Source organism: Diabrotica virgifera, chromosome 2 (genome assembly GCF_917563875.1).
Source record: "Diabrotica virgifera virgifera chromosome 2, PGI_DIABVI_V3a".
Classification (NCBI taxonomy): domain Eukaryota; kingdom Metazoa; phylum Arthropoda; class Insecta; order Coleoptera; family Chrysomelidae; genus Diabrotica; species Diabrotica virgifera.
Genome location: NC_065444.1, coordinates 93,670,640 through 93,689,061, shown reverse-complemented (window position 1 = coordinate 93,689,061; position 18,422 = coordinate 93,670,640). Strand labels below are relative to the sequence as shown.

At 32.5% G+C, this 18,422-nt stretch overlaps 1 protein-coding gene across 4 annotated transcripts in view; it reads right to left on the bottom strand.

The window, feature by feature from the left end:
- LOC114349496 (biorientation of chromosomes in cell division protein 1-like 1) overlaps positions 1-18,422 on the bottom strand; it is a 67,015-nt gene that overhangs the window by 27,686 nt on the left and 20,907 nt on the right. For all 4 annotated transcript variants that reach the window (XM_028299885.2, XM_028299887.2, XM_028299886.2 and 1 more), the window contains exon 3: positions 11,346-14,447. In XM_028299885.2, coding sequence (XP_028155686.1) covers positions 11,346-14,447 — 3,102 coding nt within the window. The remainder of the gene's footprint in view (positions 1-11,345; positions 14,448-18,422) is intronic.

Genomic DNA, 18,422 nt, shown 5'->3' with positions numbered 1-18,422 from the left:
AATAGAAGAAGAAGAGGAAGGCCTACAGAAAGATGGAAGAAAGGCATAGAACAGTCTATGGCAGATATAGCTATTGAAGAAAACGAATGGGTGGATAGAAAACGATGGCGAGCGAAATGTGGGATGCGGAGGAGACCGTAGGAACCCCACTACTTATCTTTCTCATCTTTATCGTTTTCATCTACGCATCTTTTAAAAATATGTTAACACTAGAAAGTCGGAGGGGCCAATTTGGCCCCTGTTGCGATTTGAAGTTATTGTAGTTTTTTTATTTGAGGCAATAATAATTTCATATATTATGACTTTTAATATTTTGATACAAAGACTTATTTAGCACAAAAAAATATTGTTTACTAAATTTATTAAATGGTTTTTCTAACAAATCTACCATAGAAGTCTAATGGGGCCAAATTGGCCCTGTGTAAGTTATTATCGTTTTCTGGGAAATTCGACGAGCCTTTCTTTCAAATTCCTGCCGGATGGGTAAAATTATATTTATGTATGTTTATTGTAAATAGTTACCCTTATATACTGTGCCCTTATACTGGTACTGATCATCTACGTAATAAAGATAAAATTGTTGGTGAACACAAGTGAACACAAAGATACAATTGTGGGTGTAGAGGACCAAATGACGCGTATTTGTACTACAAAAGTAACTTCAAGACGATGGCCTAGGTACGTGTTTTATAATACTCTTGACTTGGAAGCAATAAATGCATGGATTATTTATAAAGAAATAACTGGAAGTAGACTCAGTCTTTGTAAGTTTATTCTTCGTCTTTGTGAAGAAGTATGGGCGCCATACCTTGCCTCCCGAAATCTGGAACTACGCCTAGCAACACCAGGTCTACCAACAACTATCACTGTTACTATCCAAAACCGACAAAAATATCAGTTGAAAATATTTTGTAAAGGAAATCATACTTCCAATCATTGCCGCGGCTGTAACAAGGCAATGTGTGGCAAATATCAAAAACTGCAAACTGTATGGTATTCCGAATGTTTTTGATAGGCAGAGAATGTGTTAAACAATGAAAGTAAAAAATAAAATCAGATTATATCGTCTAGAGTAGATTTAATTTCTTTAAACTGAGTTTTAATTGATTAAAGAACGTGGGGCAAAAATGATCCCTTCCGGCTTTCTAGGTAGGTAAGCTAAGCCCGACTTTCTAGTGTTAAACTTCAGATTAATATCTTTTAGTCTATTAATTAATGTCGAACCACTCGCTGCACTATATTATTTAATACTATGGTTTGTTTTTAAACCAGGAGAAGTAAACTAAAAAGACAGATTCAGACCCAAGAAACTCACTAAAAAAATCACCAAATACATATTTTTTGGTTGATCATATCGGCCTTCGATCTTTAATCCATAAATATTATATTAGACTAATACGTGGCCAAAGAGTTCTAAAAATTAATGTTTTTTTTTTATATAAAAGCAGGCTAAAAATCTGAACACAAAGATACAATTGTGGGTGTAGAGGACCAAATGACGCGTATTTGTACTACAAAAGTAACTTCAAGACGATGGCCTAGGTACGTGTTTTATAATACTCTTGACTTGGAAGCAATAAATGCATGGATTATTTATAAAGAAATAACTGGAAGTAGACTCATAAGTTTATTCTTCGGCTTTGTGAAGAAGTATGGGCCCCATACCTTGCCTCCCGAAATCTGGAACTACGCCTAGCAACACCAGGTCTACCAACAACTATCACTGTTACTATCCAAAACCGACAAAAATATCAGTTGAAAATATTTTGTAAAGGAAATCATACTTCCAATCATTGCCGCGGCTGTAACAAGGCAATGTGTGGCAAATATCAAAAACTGCAAACTGTATGGTATTCCGAATGTTTTTGATAGGCAGGGAATGTGTTAAACAATGAAAGTAAAAAATAAAATCAGATTATATCGTCTAGAGTAGATTTAATTTCTTTAAACTGAGTTTTAATTGATTAAAGAACGTGGGGCAAAAATGATCCCTTCCGGCTTTCTAGGTAGGTAAGCTAAGCCCGACTTTCTAGTGTTAAATTTCAGATTAATATCTTTTAGTCTATTAATTAATGTCGAACCACTCGCTGCACTATATTATTTAATACTATGGTTTGTTTTTAAACCAGGAGAAGTAAACTAAAAAGACAGATTCAGACCCAAGAAACTCACTAAAAAAATCACCAAATACATATTTTTTGGTTGATCATATCGGCCTTCGATCTTTAATCCATAAATATTATATTAGACCAATACGTGGCCAAATAGTTCTAAAAATTAATGTTTTTTTTTATATAAAAGCAGGCTAAAAATCTAAAAATTAAAGGAATAACGCAGAAAACACAAAAAAATCGATGATAATATAACTGAATTGACCTATGAAATGCCAAAAGTGTCAAAATTTCATAAATGTCATTAGTGTCAAAATTTCATAACAGTGGAGTAAACTTGCCTGCGGTTGGACCAATTACAAACAAGCAATACGGCGTGGTAAATTTGAATTACTCCTCCTGGTTTAAAAACAGACCATAAAATAAAATGAGTCCAGAATTATCTAGTTACATAATTGGTGCCATACTTTGGCAGACATGGAGACAGGTCTCGCTGACAAATGTCAATATTAAAATTCTACCAACGTTAAAATGAGTCGATGTATACGAGGGTTACATGAAAAGTAAAGGTGGAGTTGAATTGAATTCGTATAAAAGCGAAATAGAAAAATTATTAATAAACAGGACATTTAATTTGAAGAAAAATAGTAAAACAACATAAAAGTTAAGAAATAAACAAAATCTAAAGAAATGAGGAACAAAATAATGATTTAAAAATAACAAATAAAAATGGTAATATTTAAATATACCGTAACAATGTCTTTTAGTAGTCGCAGAGGCATAAATTAAAAAGATTTTAAACTTCAGATAACAATCTTCCAGTCTACTAATGTTGAACCTTGTTGCTGCGCTATATTTTTGCGAAAAAGGACAAAATACACCTACACCTGAGACTAGCCCCAATTAAAAAAACTTTGTAAAATTTGAGAAGTCTTTTACTTTCTAAATTTTCAAAAAATCAATTTTTTACGTAAAAACATTATTTAGTATCATAGAAATACTGTCATAAAATTTTATTAAGAAATTCGAAATAGAAACAAGGTTATAGCTGTATTTATGACGTAAGTATCCGAGCTACCTGAACTCGTTTGCATACAACACGGTGCGCGACGCCTCACCTGCTTCTTTTATATTATTTACACTTTATGTATGTGTTTAAACTGTATTAGTGTATAGTAGATAACTCGACAGTTGTTATTAATCAAAAATTATTGTTTTGAAAATCGAAAAAACTGTTCGGTTCTGGAGGTCATTTAAAAGGTAGTCGAAGTAAGGGGATGCATCTAAATAAGCATATTATTAAAAGAAAATTCAAAGGTTATTCTGAATTACCCAGTTCCTAGCCAAAAATTAAAATTCAGTGATACATTATAACCATGTGGGCATTCTAAAAATCTTGGAAAAAATTCCATTGAATTCTAAGGACAGGCCACATGTCAGGAAGGACAGGACATATGTCATGCCAGTTAAATTCGACTTCGAAACACCCTCTGAAATGGTCATAAAAAACCACCAAATGGGTGAAGAAGTTGAACCGAAACTGGAAGAAGGTTCACTCGTATGGTATACGGATGGATCTAAGATAGTTGAAAGGCAGGAGTGGGAGTTACTGGGCCCAATTTCAGGCTATCTAAATCTCTTGGAAAAGCCCCAACTATCAAGCAGAAATACATGTCATAGACATTAGTGCCCAAGAATGTCTCCGAGACACTCGTAGGGCAAAAGTTTTTATTTTACCAGACAGCCAAGCTGCCTAAATAGTCCAGGGCGCATCTGTTTTGAAATGGACGTTGAGAGGTAACTCATATTTTTTTGCAGAAATTTCTTGGAATTACCTCCTATGATAATAATTGGGTTATCCTCCCACTCAAAAATGTCCGGAACATTGTTTAAATAATCAAAATGTCAAAAAATGAAGGAAAAATTCAATTATTTTCTTCGTTTTTTGATTATAACTTTCAAAGTATTCACTTCCGAGAAAAGTTGTACTGATATAAAAGTTGCGTAATTAAATTTTCTACAATATAGGATTGGTTACAAATTTTAAAAATTGTCACCCTTGTTGAAAAATAGCAATAATTGCGAAAAAAAACCATAAAAAACAAGTATTTGCATTTTACGTTTTTCAACCATTTATGCTACACTTAGGACCTTCATATTTTACCCAGAAAAACTATATAACACAGTAAAACAATACTGTAAATTCCATTAATATCGGGCAATAGCTTTTGTAGAATAAATTTTGCAATCCAGCTCTCGCAAAAAAAAATTCATTTTTTTCAAAATGTTGCAGGACTGAAAATAAAGCAGATAGCAAGTTGAAATTTTTTTTGCGTATAGAAGAATACCGTACCTTTTATTTGCAATTTTTAAAATTAAAATCCATTAACTACCACGGCGTCAGGAATTTTTTTAAATAAACATTAATTTTTGGTGCTACGCGCAGGACTGCGGTGTTCGATTCACACAAGTTGATTTCCACCAAAATTTCTTCCAATCTTTATCTAATATATTATTTACACTATATTTTGTTGTATTTTATATTTTAATTCCACAAAAATCAAACTAATTTGATTATTGTTTGTGAAATATTGTTTAAACAGTTGCATATGTTTAAAAATAATAAACTTTTATTCTTTACCTTAAAATATATGAACAAAGAAAGTTTTTGCCAAAAAAGTGTTATTTCAAAGGACAGAGCATGTGTTTTTATTTTGCAATAAACAAATTTATTTATTTATATCGAAATGTACTAAAAATTAAAATTTGTCAATCATTATATCAAAGGTCATTGGAATGCCCAATCAGAGCAAACTGTCCTGCGCGTAGCACCAAAAAAAATGTGTATTTAAAAAAATTCCTGGCGCCGTAGTGGTTAACCGAGTTTAATTTTGAAAATTGCAAATGAAAGGTATGGTATTCTTCTATATGTAAAAAATAATACTTTATATTCAGTCCTACAAGATTTTGAAAAAAATAATTTTTTTTGCGAAAGCTGGATTGCAAAATTTATTTTGCAAAATCTATTCAACCGATCTTAATGAAATTCACAGTATTGTTTTCTTATATCATAAAGTTTTTCTTGGTAAAATATGAAGGTGCTAAGTGTAGCATAAATGGTTGAAAAACGTAAAATGCGAATACTTGTTTTTTTATCGTTTTTTCGCAATTATTGCTATTTTGCAACAAGATTGACAATTTTTAACGAATTCTTTATTGTAGGAAATTTAATTGCGCAACTTTTACGTCAGTACAACTTTTCTCAGAAATGAATACTTTCAAAGTTATAATAAAAAAACGAAGAAAAAAATCGAATTTTTCCTTCTTTTTTTGACATTTTGATTATTTAAACAATGTTCCGGACCTTTTTGAGTGGGAGGATAACTCAAATATTATTATATGAGTTATGTTCAAGCAATTTCTGCAAAACAATATGAGTCACCTCTCAACGTCCAAATGTACTAATATTTTTACAGATGCGCCCTGGTCTAAAAAGTCCTAAAGTCACTTACTTGTGAGTCAAAGTTGGTTTGGGACTGTAAACAATCCCTCAAAAAGCTGGCGGAACGTACCAAAGAAACTTTAATGTGGGTGCCAGATCACAAGGGAATTGCCTCAAATGAGGAAGCTGATAGCCTCGCAAAAGAAGAGGCTAATACCCCCCATTCCAAGGTCCAAAATTCTTCTGTGGGCTGTCAAAAAGCCACATCAGAGAAACTCAGGACCTGGGAGCTCAACCAACTACAACTATTACTGGTCTAACATACCAGGACAAAGGCAAGCAAAAATACTCATATAAGTGTCGCCTACTTCAACAAACCGTCTTCTCGAAATCAGTAAAAAAGGTATAAAAATGGTCACTAGCGTTCTCACTGGTCACAGCCCTCAGATATTGTCTCAAAAAAAATGGGCAAATCAGATAATGAGAACTGTCGTTTCCGAGAATCTGTCGAATTAGATAGTGAGAATTCCGTTGGAATTAAAAAAATTGTTACAAGAACGACAAGTGTCTCACAAAGTAAAATGCATGTTTTGGAAGACACCTTCTGCAGTGGTGAAAAACAACTTATAGTCCCAAAAAGTTTTTTGTATACCTCAAAACCTAAGAATATTATATATAAAAAAAATTATAACCATTAAATACCGGGTGCCCACTTATATTTTCCCCCATTTTAACTGCCTATAACTTCGAAACAACCCAAGTTAGAAATATGTGGTTTTCGCTGAAATGTTTTATTTTAGTAAAAGTTTTGTTTGAATGGATTGAATTTTTTATATCGCTTTTAAATAAAAAATGGCCAATTTTTGAAAAAAAAAAACGTTGTTGATTTTTTTTATTGAAACACCCATTCTTTTTTGGAAATTGAATAAACGGTCATTTACCTATCCAGCGATATAAAATTTTTTAAAATCGGTTGTCAAATGACTGAGCAATTAATTTTTAAAATGAGAGATGCCATGTGGAAATCACATAACATAATATCAATTTGCTTAGTTATGTTATTTAGGCATGTGATATCCACGTTGCACCTCTCATTTTAAAAATTAATTATTCAGTCATTTGACAACCGATTTTGAAAACTTTATATCCTGGATAGGTGAATGACCTATCTTTCAATTTACAAAAAAAAACATACTGGGTGTTCCATTAAAAAAAGTCAACAACGGTTTTTTCAAAAATCCTCCATTTTTTTTTCGTATTTGAAAGCGATGTAAAAAATTCAATTCATTCAGACAAAACTTTTACTAAAATAAAACATTTCAGCGAAAACAGCATATTTCTATCTTGAGCCGTTTAGAAGTTATAGACAGTTAAAATGGGGGAAAATATAAGTGGACACCCGGTATAATAGGCCTATTCGCGCTATATACCCCGAACGTACCCAGAGGGAGAACGCCTGCGCATTACAAAATTGGACGTTTAATAAGGTCGCATATTTACCTCCGAAAACCTAATGCGCAGGCGGTCTCCCTCTGGATACGTTCAGGGCATGCAGCGCGAATACGTCTAATGGTGTTTCTTAATATTTAAAATTCGTCTTTTTTTCAATTTAGAAAGTAAAAATCCCACATTTATAAGATATTAATGATACCCATAGAAGAAGATCCGATATAAGAAAGAACTTCACCGATCTGTTTAATAACCAAAAATATTTTAGTATGTTAAGAATTATAAAAAAACAAGTGTCCGATATAATTTTGGCCAGACTATAATTAATTAATAATTAAAAAATGACTTTTTCTTATAAACTCTGCTAAAATTTTTTCTCTACTGGGCAGATATTATTTTAGATTTTTGGATCATTCGAAATAAAAAAAAGGTCTTTTGTAAATTTTCTCAAGTTGATCGTTTTGGAGTAATTAACAGTTTAAAATTAAAAAAAGGAAAATGACGATTTTCAAAGCTCAAAAACACAAATAAGAAATATTATTTTTGTAATCATCAAGTACCTAAATAATTCAAGTTCAAACCTTCTTATATCAGGTCAACCATTAAGAATTTTTGTCATGTTTTATTCTAAAATATATTTTTTTAATTGTTAATGAGGAAGGTTCCTTATGGAGGCGATCGGGCTGCATTAACAACTAAAAACCAATGTTTTAAAATAAAATAAGCTCAAAACTCCTATCAAGAACTGACAGAATAAGGTTTGAACTTGAATTTAGGTGCACCGTTATTTCAGAAATGATATTTATTACTTATGTTTTTGAGCCTTGAAAATCGTAATTTTTCGTTCTTTTTAGTTTTAAATTGTTTATAACTCAAAACGATCAAATTAAGAGAAAACATACAAGAGACCTTTTTTTGTTTCGAATGATCCAAAAAAATCTATAATATCTGACCGGGCCGAAAAAAAAATTAGTAGAATTAAAAAAAGTCAAAGTATCACAAGGTTTTAGGTCGGGAAGGTCATGCACTGACGCTATAATTATAATGAGGTAAGTTCAAGAGAAATCGTTGGAATACAACAAACCGGCTTATTTATGTTTCGTGGACCTTAAAAAAGCATTTGACAGGGTCACATTACAGGACGTTCTCCATTTTTTATACTCGAGAGAGGTACCTCTAGGAATAATTAAAACGATCGAAAACATCTACCAGAACAACACAGTAAAAGTGGAAGATGAACTAACTGACACAATTGAAGCCGGTAATGGGATAAGACAGGGGGAGTCTTGAGTGCTTTATTGTTCAACCTGATCATGGAGGAAATAATAAAAAAAGTAAGAACTAAAAAAGGATACCAAATGGGAGAAAAACAACTTAAAATAATCTGCTATGCGGACGATCCAATACTAATCTCAAAAGTGAAGATGATTTACAACGTATGCTACACCAATTTAACATAATCGCCAGAAAATTTAACATGTTAATTTCCTCAAAAAAGACAAAATGCATGGTTATAACAGCAGATCCAATAAGATGTAAATTGGAGCTCGAAGGTCAGATAATAGAACAAGTGATGGAGTTTAAATACCTAGGCATCACACTAACTAGCTACAGAAGGCTCGAAACAGAAATGGAAGATCAAGTGAATAGGGCAAACAGAGCCGCAGGTTGCCTGAATTACACAATATGGAGAAATAAAAATATCGGAAAAGAAATGAAAGGCAAAATTTACAAAACAGTCATCAGACCAATAATGACATACGCGGCAGAAACACGACCCGACACAGAGAGGACAAAAAGATTGCTCGTAACAGCGAAGATGAAAACCCTTAGAAAAATCGATGGTAAGACTATGAGACAGAGCTAAAAGTACAGATTTACGACGGAGATGCAAGGTGAATAACATTAATAACTGGGTAAGAACCAGAAGAATAGAATGGAATGACCACATACATAATAGTACATTCTTTCACGGTTTTTGCTCTAAATTTTAAAGAATCGCTTGAATTGACATGAAATTTGGCATACGCATAGCTTAAATGTCAAAGAAAAAAAGTGATATTGTGCCGATATGTGCTTTTGTCCTGGGAGTGATTTTCACCCCCTCTTGGGGGTGAAAAAATATATGTCCAAAATAAGTCCGGAAATGGATAAACTGACTAATTTTAAGTAACTTTTGTTCTATAGAGCTTTTTCGCCAAGTCAACACTTTTCGAGTTATTTTCGAGTGAATATGTTCATTTTTCAACAAAATAACCACATTTTTAGACGGTTTTTGGCAAATAACTCAAAAAGTAAGTATTTTGCCGAAAAAAAAGTTCTTAGCAAAAATATAGCCTGTAAAAAAGTAAAAAAAAAATGGTGTACGCGTGAGGTCTTTGGACCTCGTAGAACCAGAGTTATAGCCAATGAAAAATAGGTTCATATTCGCCAAATTTCAAATAGAATATTTCGACGTGAAATATCCAAAAAATTAAACACTTTTTGGCGCAAACCCATTATATCTTTTTTAAAGTGTTTAAAAAAAGCTTTATTTCTGTTTTTATAAAAAGTTTCTAGCATCAAATTTAAGCAAGTTACGCTCAAAATAAAGTTGGTCCCTTTTGTTTTGGCAAAAAAAAATCGGGAAGACCACCCCTTAATTAGCAACTTAAATGAAATTAGTCGTAACCGCTCCACAAATTATTTTACTTATGTTGTGTTTATATGATCTGTAAGTTTAATCGATTCAAAGTGCTTATTTTTGAAAACATTTGGTTTCAAAATAAAATTTTCAAAAATTTTAATTTTGAAAAATATGCTTTTTTTAAAATAACTTAAAAATTGTTAGAGATACCAAAAATCTCAAGAAACAAAAAAAGTCAGCATTGCTTTTCTGAATATCCTGTATCCTTTTGTTTTTCTGTAAGACAAAAATTGATTAAGATTTGGTGTTTCTAAATTTGCATACATTCGTGATCAGCGACTCGTTCAACCCCTTTTAACTACAGCCCTTTCAAAAATAAGGACCTTGAACCGATGAAACTTACAGCTCGTATAAACAATACATACACGAGTCAAGAAACTTGTGAAGTCGTAACGATTAAGTTCATTTGAGATACTAATTAGGAGGTGATTCTCCCGATTTTTTTACCAAAAAAAAGGGACTAACTTTATTTTGAGCGTAACTTGTTTACTTTTGATGCTAATTTTTTTTTTTATAAAACAAAAATGAAGCTTTTTTTAAACACTTTAAATAAGTTGTAATGAGTTTTCCCCGAAATGTGCTTCACTTTTGGTTATTTCACGTTAAAGTATTCCATTTGGAATTTGACGAATATAAACCTATTTTTCATTAGCTATAACTCTGCTTCTACTAGGTATAGAGACGTGATATATACACCATTTTTTTTATTTTTTACAGGCTATATTTTTGCTAAGAATGTTTTTTTCGACAAAATACTTACTTTTTGAGTTATTTGCGAAAAACTGTCTAAAAGCGTGGTTATTTTGTTGAAAAATGAACATATTCACTCGCAAATAACTCGAAAAATATTAACTTAATGAAAACACTATATAGAACAAAAGTTACTTACAATTAGTCAGTTTATCCATTTCCGGACTTATTTTGGACATATATTTTTTCACCCCCAAGAGGGGGCGAAAGTCACCCCCAGGGCAAAAGCACATATCGGCACAATATCACTTCTTTTCTTTGACATGTAAGCTATGCATATGCCAAATTTCATGTCAATTCAAGCGGTTCTTTAAAATTTAGAGCAAAAACCGTGAAAGAATGTACTACCATTTCCGAAATTACTTTAGTCGTATATTTTTTTCACCCCCAGGGCAAAAGCATACATCGGCACAATATCACTTTTTTTCTTTGACTTATTAGCTATGTGCATGTATACATGTAAAGAACGTACGATAAGCCGAATGACAACAAATAGGGTAGTCAGGACAGCGAGAGACGGTTCCCCAATAGGAAGACAATCAGTGGAAAGACCACGAAAACGATGGAACGACAACTTACTAGAGGCACATTGAAAAACAGACATAGTCATGTCTATACAAAAAGAAGAAGAAGAATGAAAAAAAAGTCATTTTTTAATTATTAATTACTTATAGTCTGGATAAAATTATATCGGACAAAAATTATTTTTAATATAGATATATATTAAAATTGTTTTTTATAATTTTTAACATACTAAATTACATCCAAATAATTTTTATCAATTAAAGAGATCAGTGAAGGTCGTACTTATATCGGATCTTAGACTACCAGATGTTATGAAATATAACAATAAGAAATATTCATGCAGAAATGAATTTGATACAAATCTATTAAACAAAAATCTTACCTGTTTCCATGTACGGCGTCTTATTATTATTCTTAATATCAACATGCACCTCAAGCTTCCTCTTCCTTCCCCTCTTCGACGGCCACACGTTGTTTCTTAAATTTTCAGTGCACTGTTCAATATCAACCTCCATCCGAGAGATCAACATTTTTAGACCACTTAAGTAACTTTCTTCATCACAACTAGGTTCTTTCAAGAAATAACATTTGTCATCACTTAATGCGGCTAATAGTTCCGTGTTTTTCACATTGGCATTCAAAATCTCTCGGGTGTAGGTCTTTTCAGAGCTGCTGGGTGGAGAATCTTGAACGTTCTTGTTAGAATTTGTGTTGCTGTTGACTATATTAGGCACCTGTTCTTTTTCACTGTTTATTTTGTCAATATTGTTCAATTCAGTTTGCTGTACAGACGCCTCCAATAAATTACTGGCATTTTGGTCCTTAGAAATCTCCTCCTCCGTTTTCTTGGGTGGAGAATCTTGAACATTCTTGTTAGAATTTGTGCTGCTGCTGACTATATTAGGTACCTGTTCTTCTTCACTGTTTATTTTGTTAAGATTATGCCGTTCACTTTGTTGTACAGACACCTCCAATAAATTACTGGCATGTTGGTGCTTACAAATCTCCTCCTCCGTTTTCTTGGGTGGAGAATTTTGAACATTCTTGTTAGAATTTGGGCTGCTGTTGACTATATTATGCACATGTTCTTCTTCACTGTTTATTTTGTCAAGATTGTGCAATTGACTTTTTTGTTGTACAGACGCCTCCAATAAATTACTGGCATTTTGGTCCTTAGAAATCTCCTCCTCCGTTTTCTTTGGTGAAGAATCTTGAACATTCTTGTTAGAATTTCTGCTGCTGTTGACTATATTAGGCACCTGTTCTTCTTCACTGTTTATCTTAAGATTGTGCAATTTACTTTGTTGTACAGATGCCTCCAATAATTTACTGGCCTTTTGGTTCTTAGAAATCTCCTCCTCCGTTTTCTTTACTAAATCTCGGTTCACATCGAAGAAATTCTTTGGGATTATGTCTATAGAACTGTATCCGTGAAATTCGAAGTCTTCATCTGAGTCATAACAGTTGTAATCGACTTCAGACATAACTTGTGCCAGTTTGGCTTCCAGAGCCTCCCAGTTTTCCTTGCTTATGTCTCTACTTTCTATTTCAGTTATCAAGTTAATACTTGCATCAACGCATACAGTTTCTACTTTGTTAACAGACTTGTTATCAACTGGTGCTTGTATAATTGTGTCATCGACAGCTCTGGAAGTATTAATGTTTTCTTTCTCTTCGCTAATATCAACAGTCTTTGTTTGTTCCTTATTAACGGAAGCTGCAGTTTGGCTGGTATTGTCATCCTTATTGGTTTCTCCGTTTACGATACTATTTTGAACTGGTATTAATCTGGCCAAACTCAGTTGATTTTGTCTCTCCAACATAGCAAGTTGCTTCCTAATTTTCATTATCTTCCGAGCCTCTTCAAAGTTCATAGCAAACTTCGGTTTTATGTATTTCACTCTTGGCATTTCAAGCAATATTTTCGCAGGTGCTGGTGCCTCGACAGGTCCATTCGATTCCTTTTGCACGGTTTCTGTTTTATCAGAATTGCCAGAATCTCCCGAACCACTAGTGAAGCTAGAGCTAGAGTAATCTTGGGAATTGTTACCAGATCTGGAGGTAGTACTTTCAGAATATGAGTTGAAGACATTTTTGCTTGATGTTCCATCATTTGAGTCCCTATCTGTTGAACGTCTGTCAGATTTCTTGATTTTAAAACTGTAGTGATCATCTTTTGATTTAGCTTTGGACTCCTGTTTGTCTTTTTTGTTGCTATTAGTTCCTTCATCTTTTTTTCCTTTTTCGGATGAGCTTTTGGATTTGGGGTCACTAGGGCTGGATTTCTTGTGCGAGCTGGAGCTAGACTCTTTTTTAGGCGTAGAAGGTTTCTTGTCCTTGCTAGAAGTGTGTTTAGAACTACTGCTGGAACTTCTACTCTTATCTTTTTCCTTATTTTCTTCTTTAGTTTTGTCTTTACTTTCTTTACTGGATTCCTTGTTGTCATCTTTCTTTTCTTTGGCATCTTTCTTAGAACTAGACCTGTCACTTGAGGACTTTTCCTTCGTTGAACTTTTTTCTTTTTCTTTATCAGATTTTTCTTTACTTTTATACGACTTATCCTTATATTTATCTTTGTCTTTTGAACTCTTATCTTTATCAGATCTATCTTTATCTTTGCTCGATGATTTGTCTTTGTCTGATTTGTGTCTATCTTTTTCAGACTTGTACTTGTCCGTTTTGCTTTTAGATTTTTCATCCTTGCTCCTGTCAGATTTTTCCTTGCCGGATTTCTCCTTTTCAGCTTTGTTTGCATTTTCTTTTTCTATTTTACTTTTGTCGGATCTACTTTTATCTTTATCTGACCTTTCTTTGTCAGGTTTACTTTTATCCTTCTCAGATTTCTCTCTATATTTAGAAGATTTGTCCTTATCTTTATCGATCTTCTCTTTATCCGCTTTGTCTTTATTTTTATCTTTATCCTTATGTGAACTACTGCTTCTTGAGTCTTTTCTATCTTTATCCTTTGAAGACGAATGTGACTTGGAAGACGATTTGTCTTTTTCTCTACTCGAACTACTACTGCTTTTCCTGTGTTTATCATCTTTTTTATTATCCTTTTTGTCATCTTTCTTATCCTCTTTTCTATCATCTTTTTTATCTTTAGATGATTTTTCATTAGTTTTGGATCTTCTCTCTTCAGTTTTCTCCGGTTTCTTCTCGGTTTTTTCGTCATCCTGGTTCTTATCGTCTTGACTCACAATATCAATTTTATTGTCTATTTTTTCTAATTTAATGGTTTCTTTATCGATCGGTTCATACTCCGGAGACACATTTTCTTCGTCTTCGACCAAGACTTCAGCTTTTTCTGGTTTTAAAATTGTATTTGAGTCTTCAGAAATATCCATTTTACTGGTTTCTTCTGACGTTATGATGGAAAGATGGCTCTCTGAGCTGTTATGAGAAATTTGGGAGTCTTGATTGGATATCTCCATGTGAAATACTCGATTATCACTGCCTAGGTTGGATTCATGACTTTCAAGACCTATAAAAAAAAAACAATATTTTACATCATTAATAAACCATTTAAACATTATTTTTATACACATATTTTTATAAGCACAAAGATATATGTAGATAAATATAGATGGATGCAAGAGACACAAATCCAAAAAGTCATTACTGATTATACCGTGCTAGTCAAAATTCCGTACCCCCCATCGTATCTTTTGAACGGTTATACCTATGATAGTGAAATTTGGAGGGAGGAAATAAACGGACATAAGCTTTTCAACTAGTCATTACAGGTGACGTAATAGTGACAGATGACGTTACAGAGCCACTGTGACCGATAATTTTAAATGGCACCTTATGGCAAGTGATACCTCGTTTGAAAGGTATTCAAAATACCTATTCAGTCATACTAATTTTTTTGGGTTTTAGTTGATTTTGATTTTGGTAAATAAATTAAATAAATATAATACTGTAGTTTCGCATTTAATTAATAAAAATTCAAAAATCCGCCTATAGTTTCTTTGTCAAAAAAGTTGACATTTTTCGATTCTCTAGTAGTTTTTACGTCAACGTCAACCTTTTTGACCAGTAATCATATGCGGAATTTTGAATTTTTATTAATTAAATGCGAAACTACAATTTTATATTTATTTCATTTATTCATCAAAATTAGCTTAAACTCAAACAATATTAGTATGACTGAATAGGTATTTTCAATACCTTTCAAACGAGGTATCACTTGCCATAAGGTCCCATTTAAAATTATCTGTCACAGTGGCGCTGTAAAGTCTTCTGTCATAATTACGTCACCTGCCATGACTAGTTAAGAAGCTTACGTCCGTTTATTTCCTTCCTCCAAATTTCATTATTATAGGTATAACCGTTCAAAAGATACGAGGGGGGGGGGGTACGGACTTTTGACTAGCACTGTATTATAATAAACTACAAAAGTTCTATGAAAATAAAGAATCCAAGAACACGGATCCTAAAATACTGATGCTATAGGTGGGATTCGATTATACAGGGTGTAACAAAAAGGCAGGTCATAAATTAAATCACATATTCTGGGACCAAAAATAGTTCGATAGAACTGAACTTCCATTAGTACAAATATGCACATAAAAAAAGTTACAGCCTTTTGAAGTTAAAAAATGAAAATCGATTTTTTCCAATATGAATATCGAAAACTATTAGAGACTTTTTATTGAAAATGGACATGTGGCATTCTTATGGCAGGAACATCTTTAAAAAAATAACAGTGAAATTTGTGCACCCCATAAGAATTTTATGGGGATTTTGTTCCCTTAAAACCTCCCTTTTGTTCCCTTAAAACCCCCAAATATTTGTGTATGTTCCAATTAAATTATTATTGTGGTACCATTCGTTAAAAACAATGTTTTTAAAACTTTTTGTCTCTTATAGCCCAGAAAGCCACTGCGAATTCGCTAGGAAAAATATTTTGATTTGGATTTTTTGCACAATCTTACTCAAAAGGACCCCTTTTAACAAATGTGCATGTTTCTAGGTCCAAAAGTGGGTCAAAAATTTTTTAAACGTTATTTTTTTGTTTTTTTTTCCTTACGTTATTATTTTTTGCATCGAACAAAATTTATTTTTGCCTGGTTGCTCCAACAAATCTTAAGGGGATGGGTACGTATTTTCGGCTGCAATACTATTCAAATGGGAATTCATTTTTTTCGAATCCTGAGAAAACTAATAAGTATTTTTGAAAAATTTAAACGCAGAATGAAAATTACGATCTTACCGAGGGCCGAAAGTCCCTGAAAACTTCTATAATGTTTATTTCAATAAGTTACAGGGGTGACAAACTAAGCGAAAATGTAGTGTAATTTTTAATTTCAAATATCTCATTCAAAAGAAACTTTTTATTTATTCTAAGGGACTTTCGGCCCTCGATAATAATTTAGTCTTTCATTCTGAGTTTAAATTTTTTAAAAATATTTATTAGTTTTTTCAGGATTCGAAAAAAATGGACACCATATCCGTGGTGATATTTTCCAAATCGAACATTCGCTATCTTTGTCATACAACGCACTGAGTGAAATAAAATATGATGACAAGACACTTACAGTTTTAAATATTTGACATGGCATCGGGAATATTTTTTTGAGTTGTTGATTAAATAATATTAATAGTGTATTAGATAAATAATTGATTTAAGACGTGAACTTAATAAAAAGTTATTTATTGTTTATTATTTATGGAAGATCCAAGCAGAGAATACATCAGGATATATTCTATGATCAAAGTATTTTGTTGTTAAAGATGTTCAAAATTGTAAGCGTTCCATAGTAACAATATATTATTAAAAAATCACCTTAACACTTTTCCCCTTTTTTCGATTGAGTATTAGTTTTTTTTTGTACATATAAATTATTACAAACACTGAATACATAGTTAGTGAAAAAATTATCACATTTATTAACTGAATTAATAATTTTCAATTATACAAATAACAGTTATCCAAGAACACTCAAAATCCATCTCTTTAAAGTTAATGATGACATTGTCAAGTAGAATGACATTCTAGTAAGGTTTACATATCCATACCAGTGTGAATTTTACTACACGTAATTTGCCGTGTAAAGACAGAAAAAGTAGAGATAGCCGTAAAATATTTGCGAATTATGTACCGATGACCTTAAGCTCCAGCTTAGCCCAGCTCAATTTCGAAATTGATCATTTTCGATTATTATCCAAGCACATGTTAACTGGGACGAAGTTTAAGATGCAATCCACGTGGCAATCCATTGTGGCAAGCGGAAAATTGATCTAAGACTCAATGGTGCAACGTGTATGTTTAGTAAGCTGAGCTTAAGGAACGTCTTAAGGTGAAACAGTAGCGATCAACAGGTAGCGAAAACGCGTTCCAAGATTGCGGCTGTAATTTTGAATATTTTTTCGAGATATTTGGCACACGTAATCGTAATATAACAAAGAATGGCGGTACAGAGCCCAATTTGAAAAATATATTAATATGTGGAAATTACTCTGTAATTAAATACAATATTAAAAAAACGAGCTTGTACCGCCATTAAGCAGAACAAAAAATACACTTTCTTCAAATAAACTTTTTTATCCGATGCCTAGATTTTGTGTCATTTTGGAACTACTAATGAAATAAAAAATTTTAGTAGTTCCAAAATCACACAAAATCTAGGCATCGGATAAAAAAGTTTATTTGAAGAAAGTGTATTTTTTTGTTCTTAATGGCGGTACAGGCTCGTTTTTTTAATATTGTGTTTAATTACAGAGTGATTTCCACACATTAATATATTTTTCAAATTGGGCTCTGTACCGCCATTCTTTATTATATTACGAATACGTGTGCCAAATATCTCGAAAAAATATTCAAAATTACAGCCGCAATCTTGGAACGCGTTTTTACTACCTGTTGATTGCTACTGTTTCCTCTTAAGCTTAAGATCTGTTGGTGCAACCAGGGATTAGTGACTTTTCTCTAAAATTGATAGTTATTGACATATTCTTCTTTCTTCTTCTTCTTCTTTAGCCCATTTCTATCCAACTTTGGACATAGGCCTTCCCCAAATCTTTCCTTCCGTCTGTCCTTCGCTGCGCTTTTCCAGTTAGTTCCTGCAGCGTTTACAATATCGTCCTTCGATCGCATCCGAGGTCTCTTCCTGTCCACGGTCTCCAGTTTTGTATTTCAGCATTCCATTTTAACCCTGTTATATGTTCAGTTACATTTTTTACTTTTTTTTCTCTCTTATTTATTTGTTTGATTTTCTGTCTGTAGTTTTATTCCCAACATGGATCTTTCCATTTTTCTCTGAGTTATTTCTATTTTGTTTATGTTGGCCTTTGTTAATGTCCATGTTTCTGAGCCATACGTCAGAGACTGCCCACGCCAATCTGATTCTCCTCTGTACTTCAATTGTTTGGTTCTCTTTATTACCTTTGATTATTTGACCAAGGTATATAATTCAACAACCTCAATATTGACATTATTTTATATTTATATTTA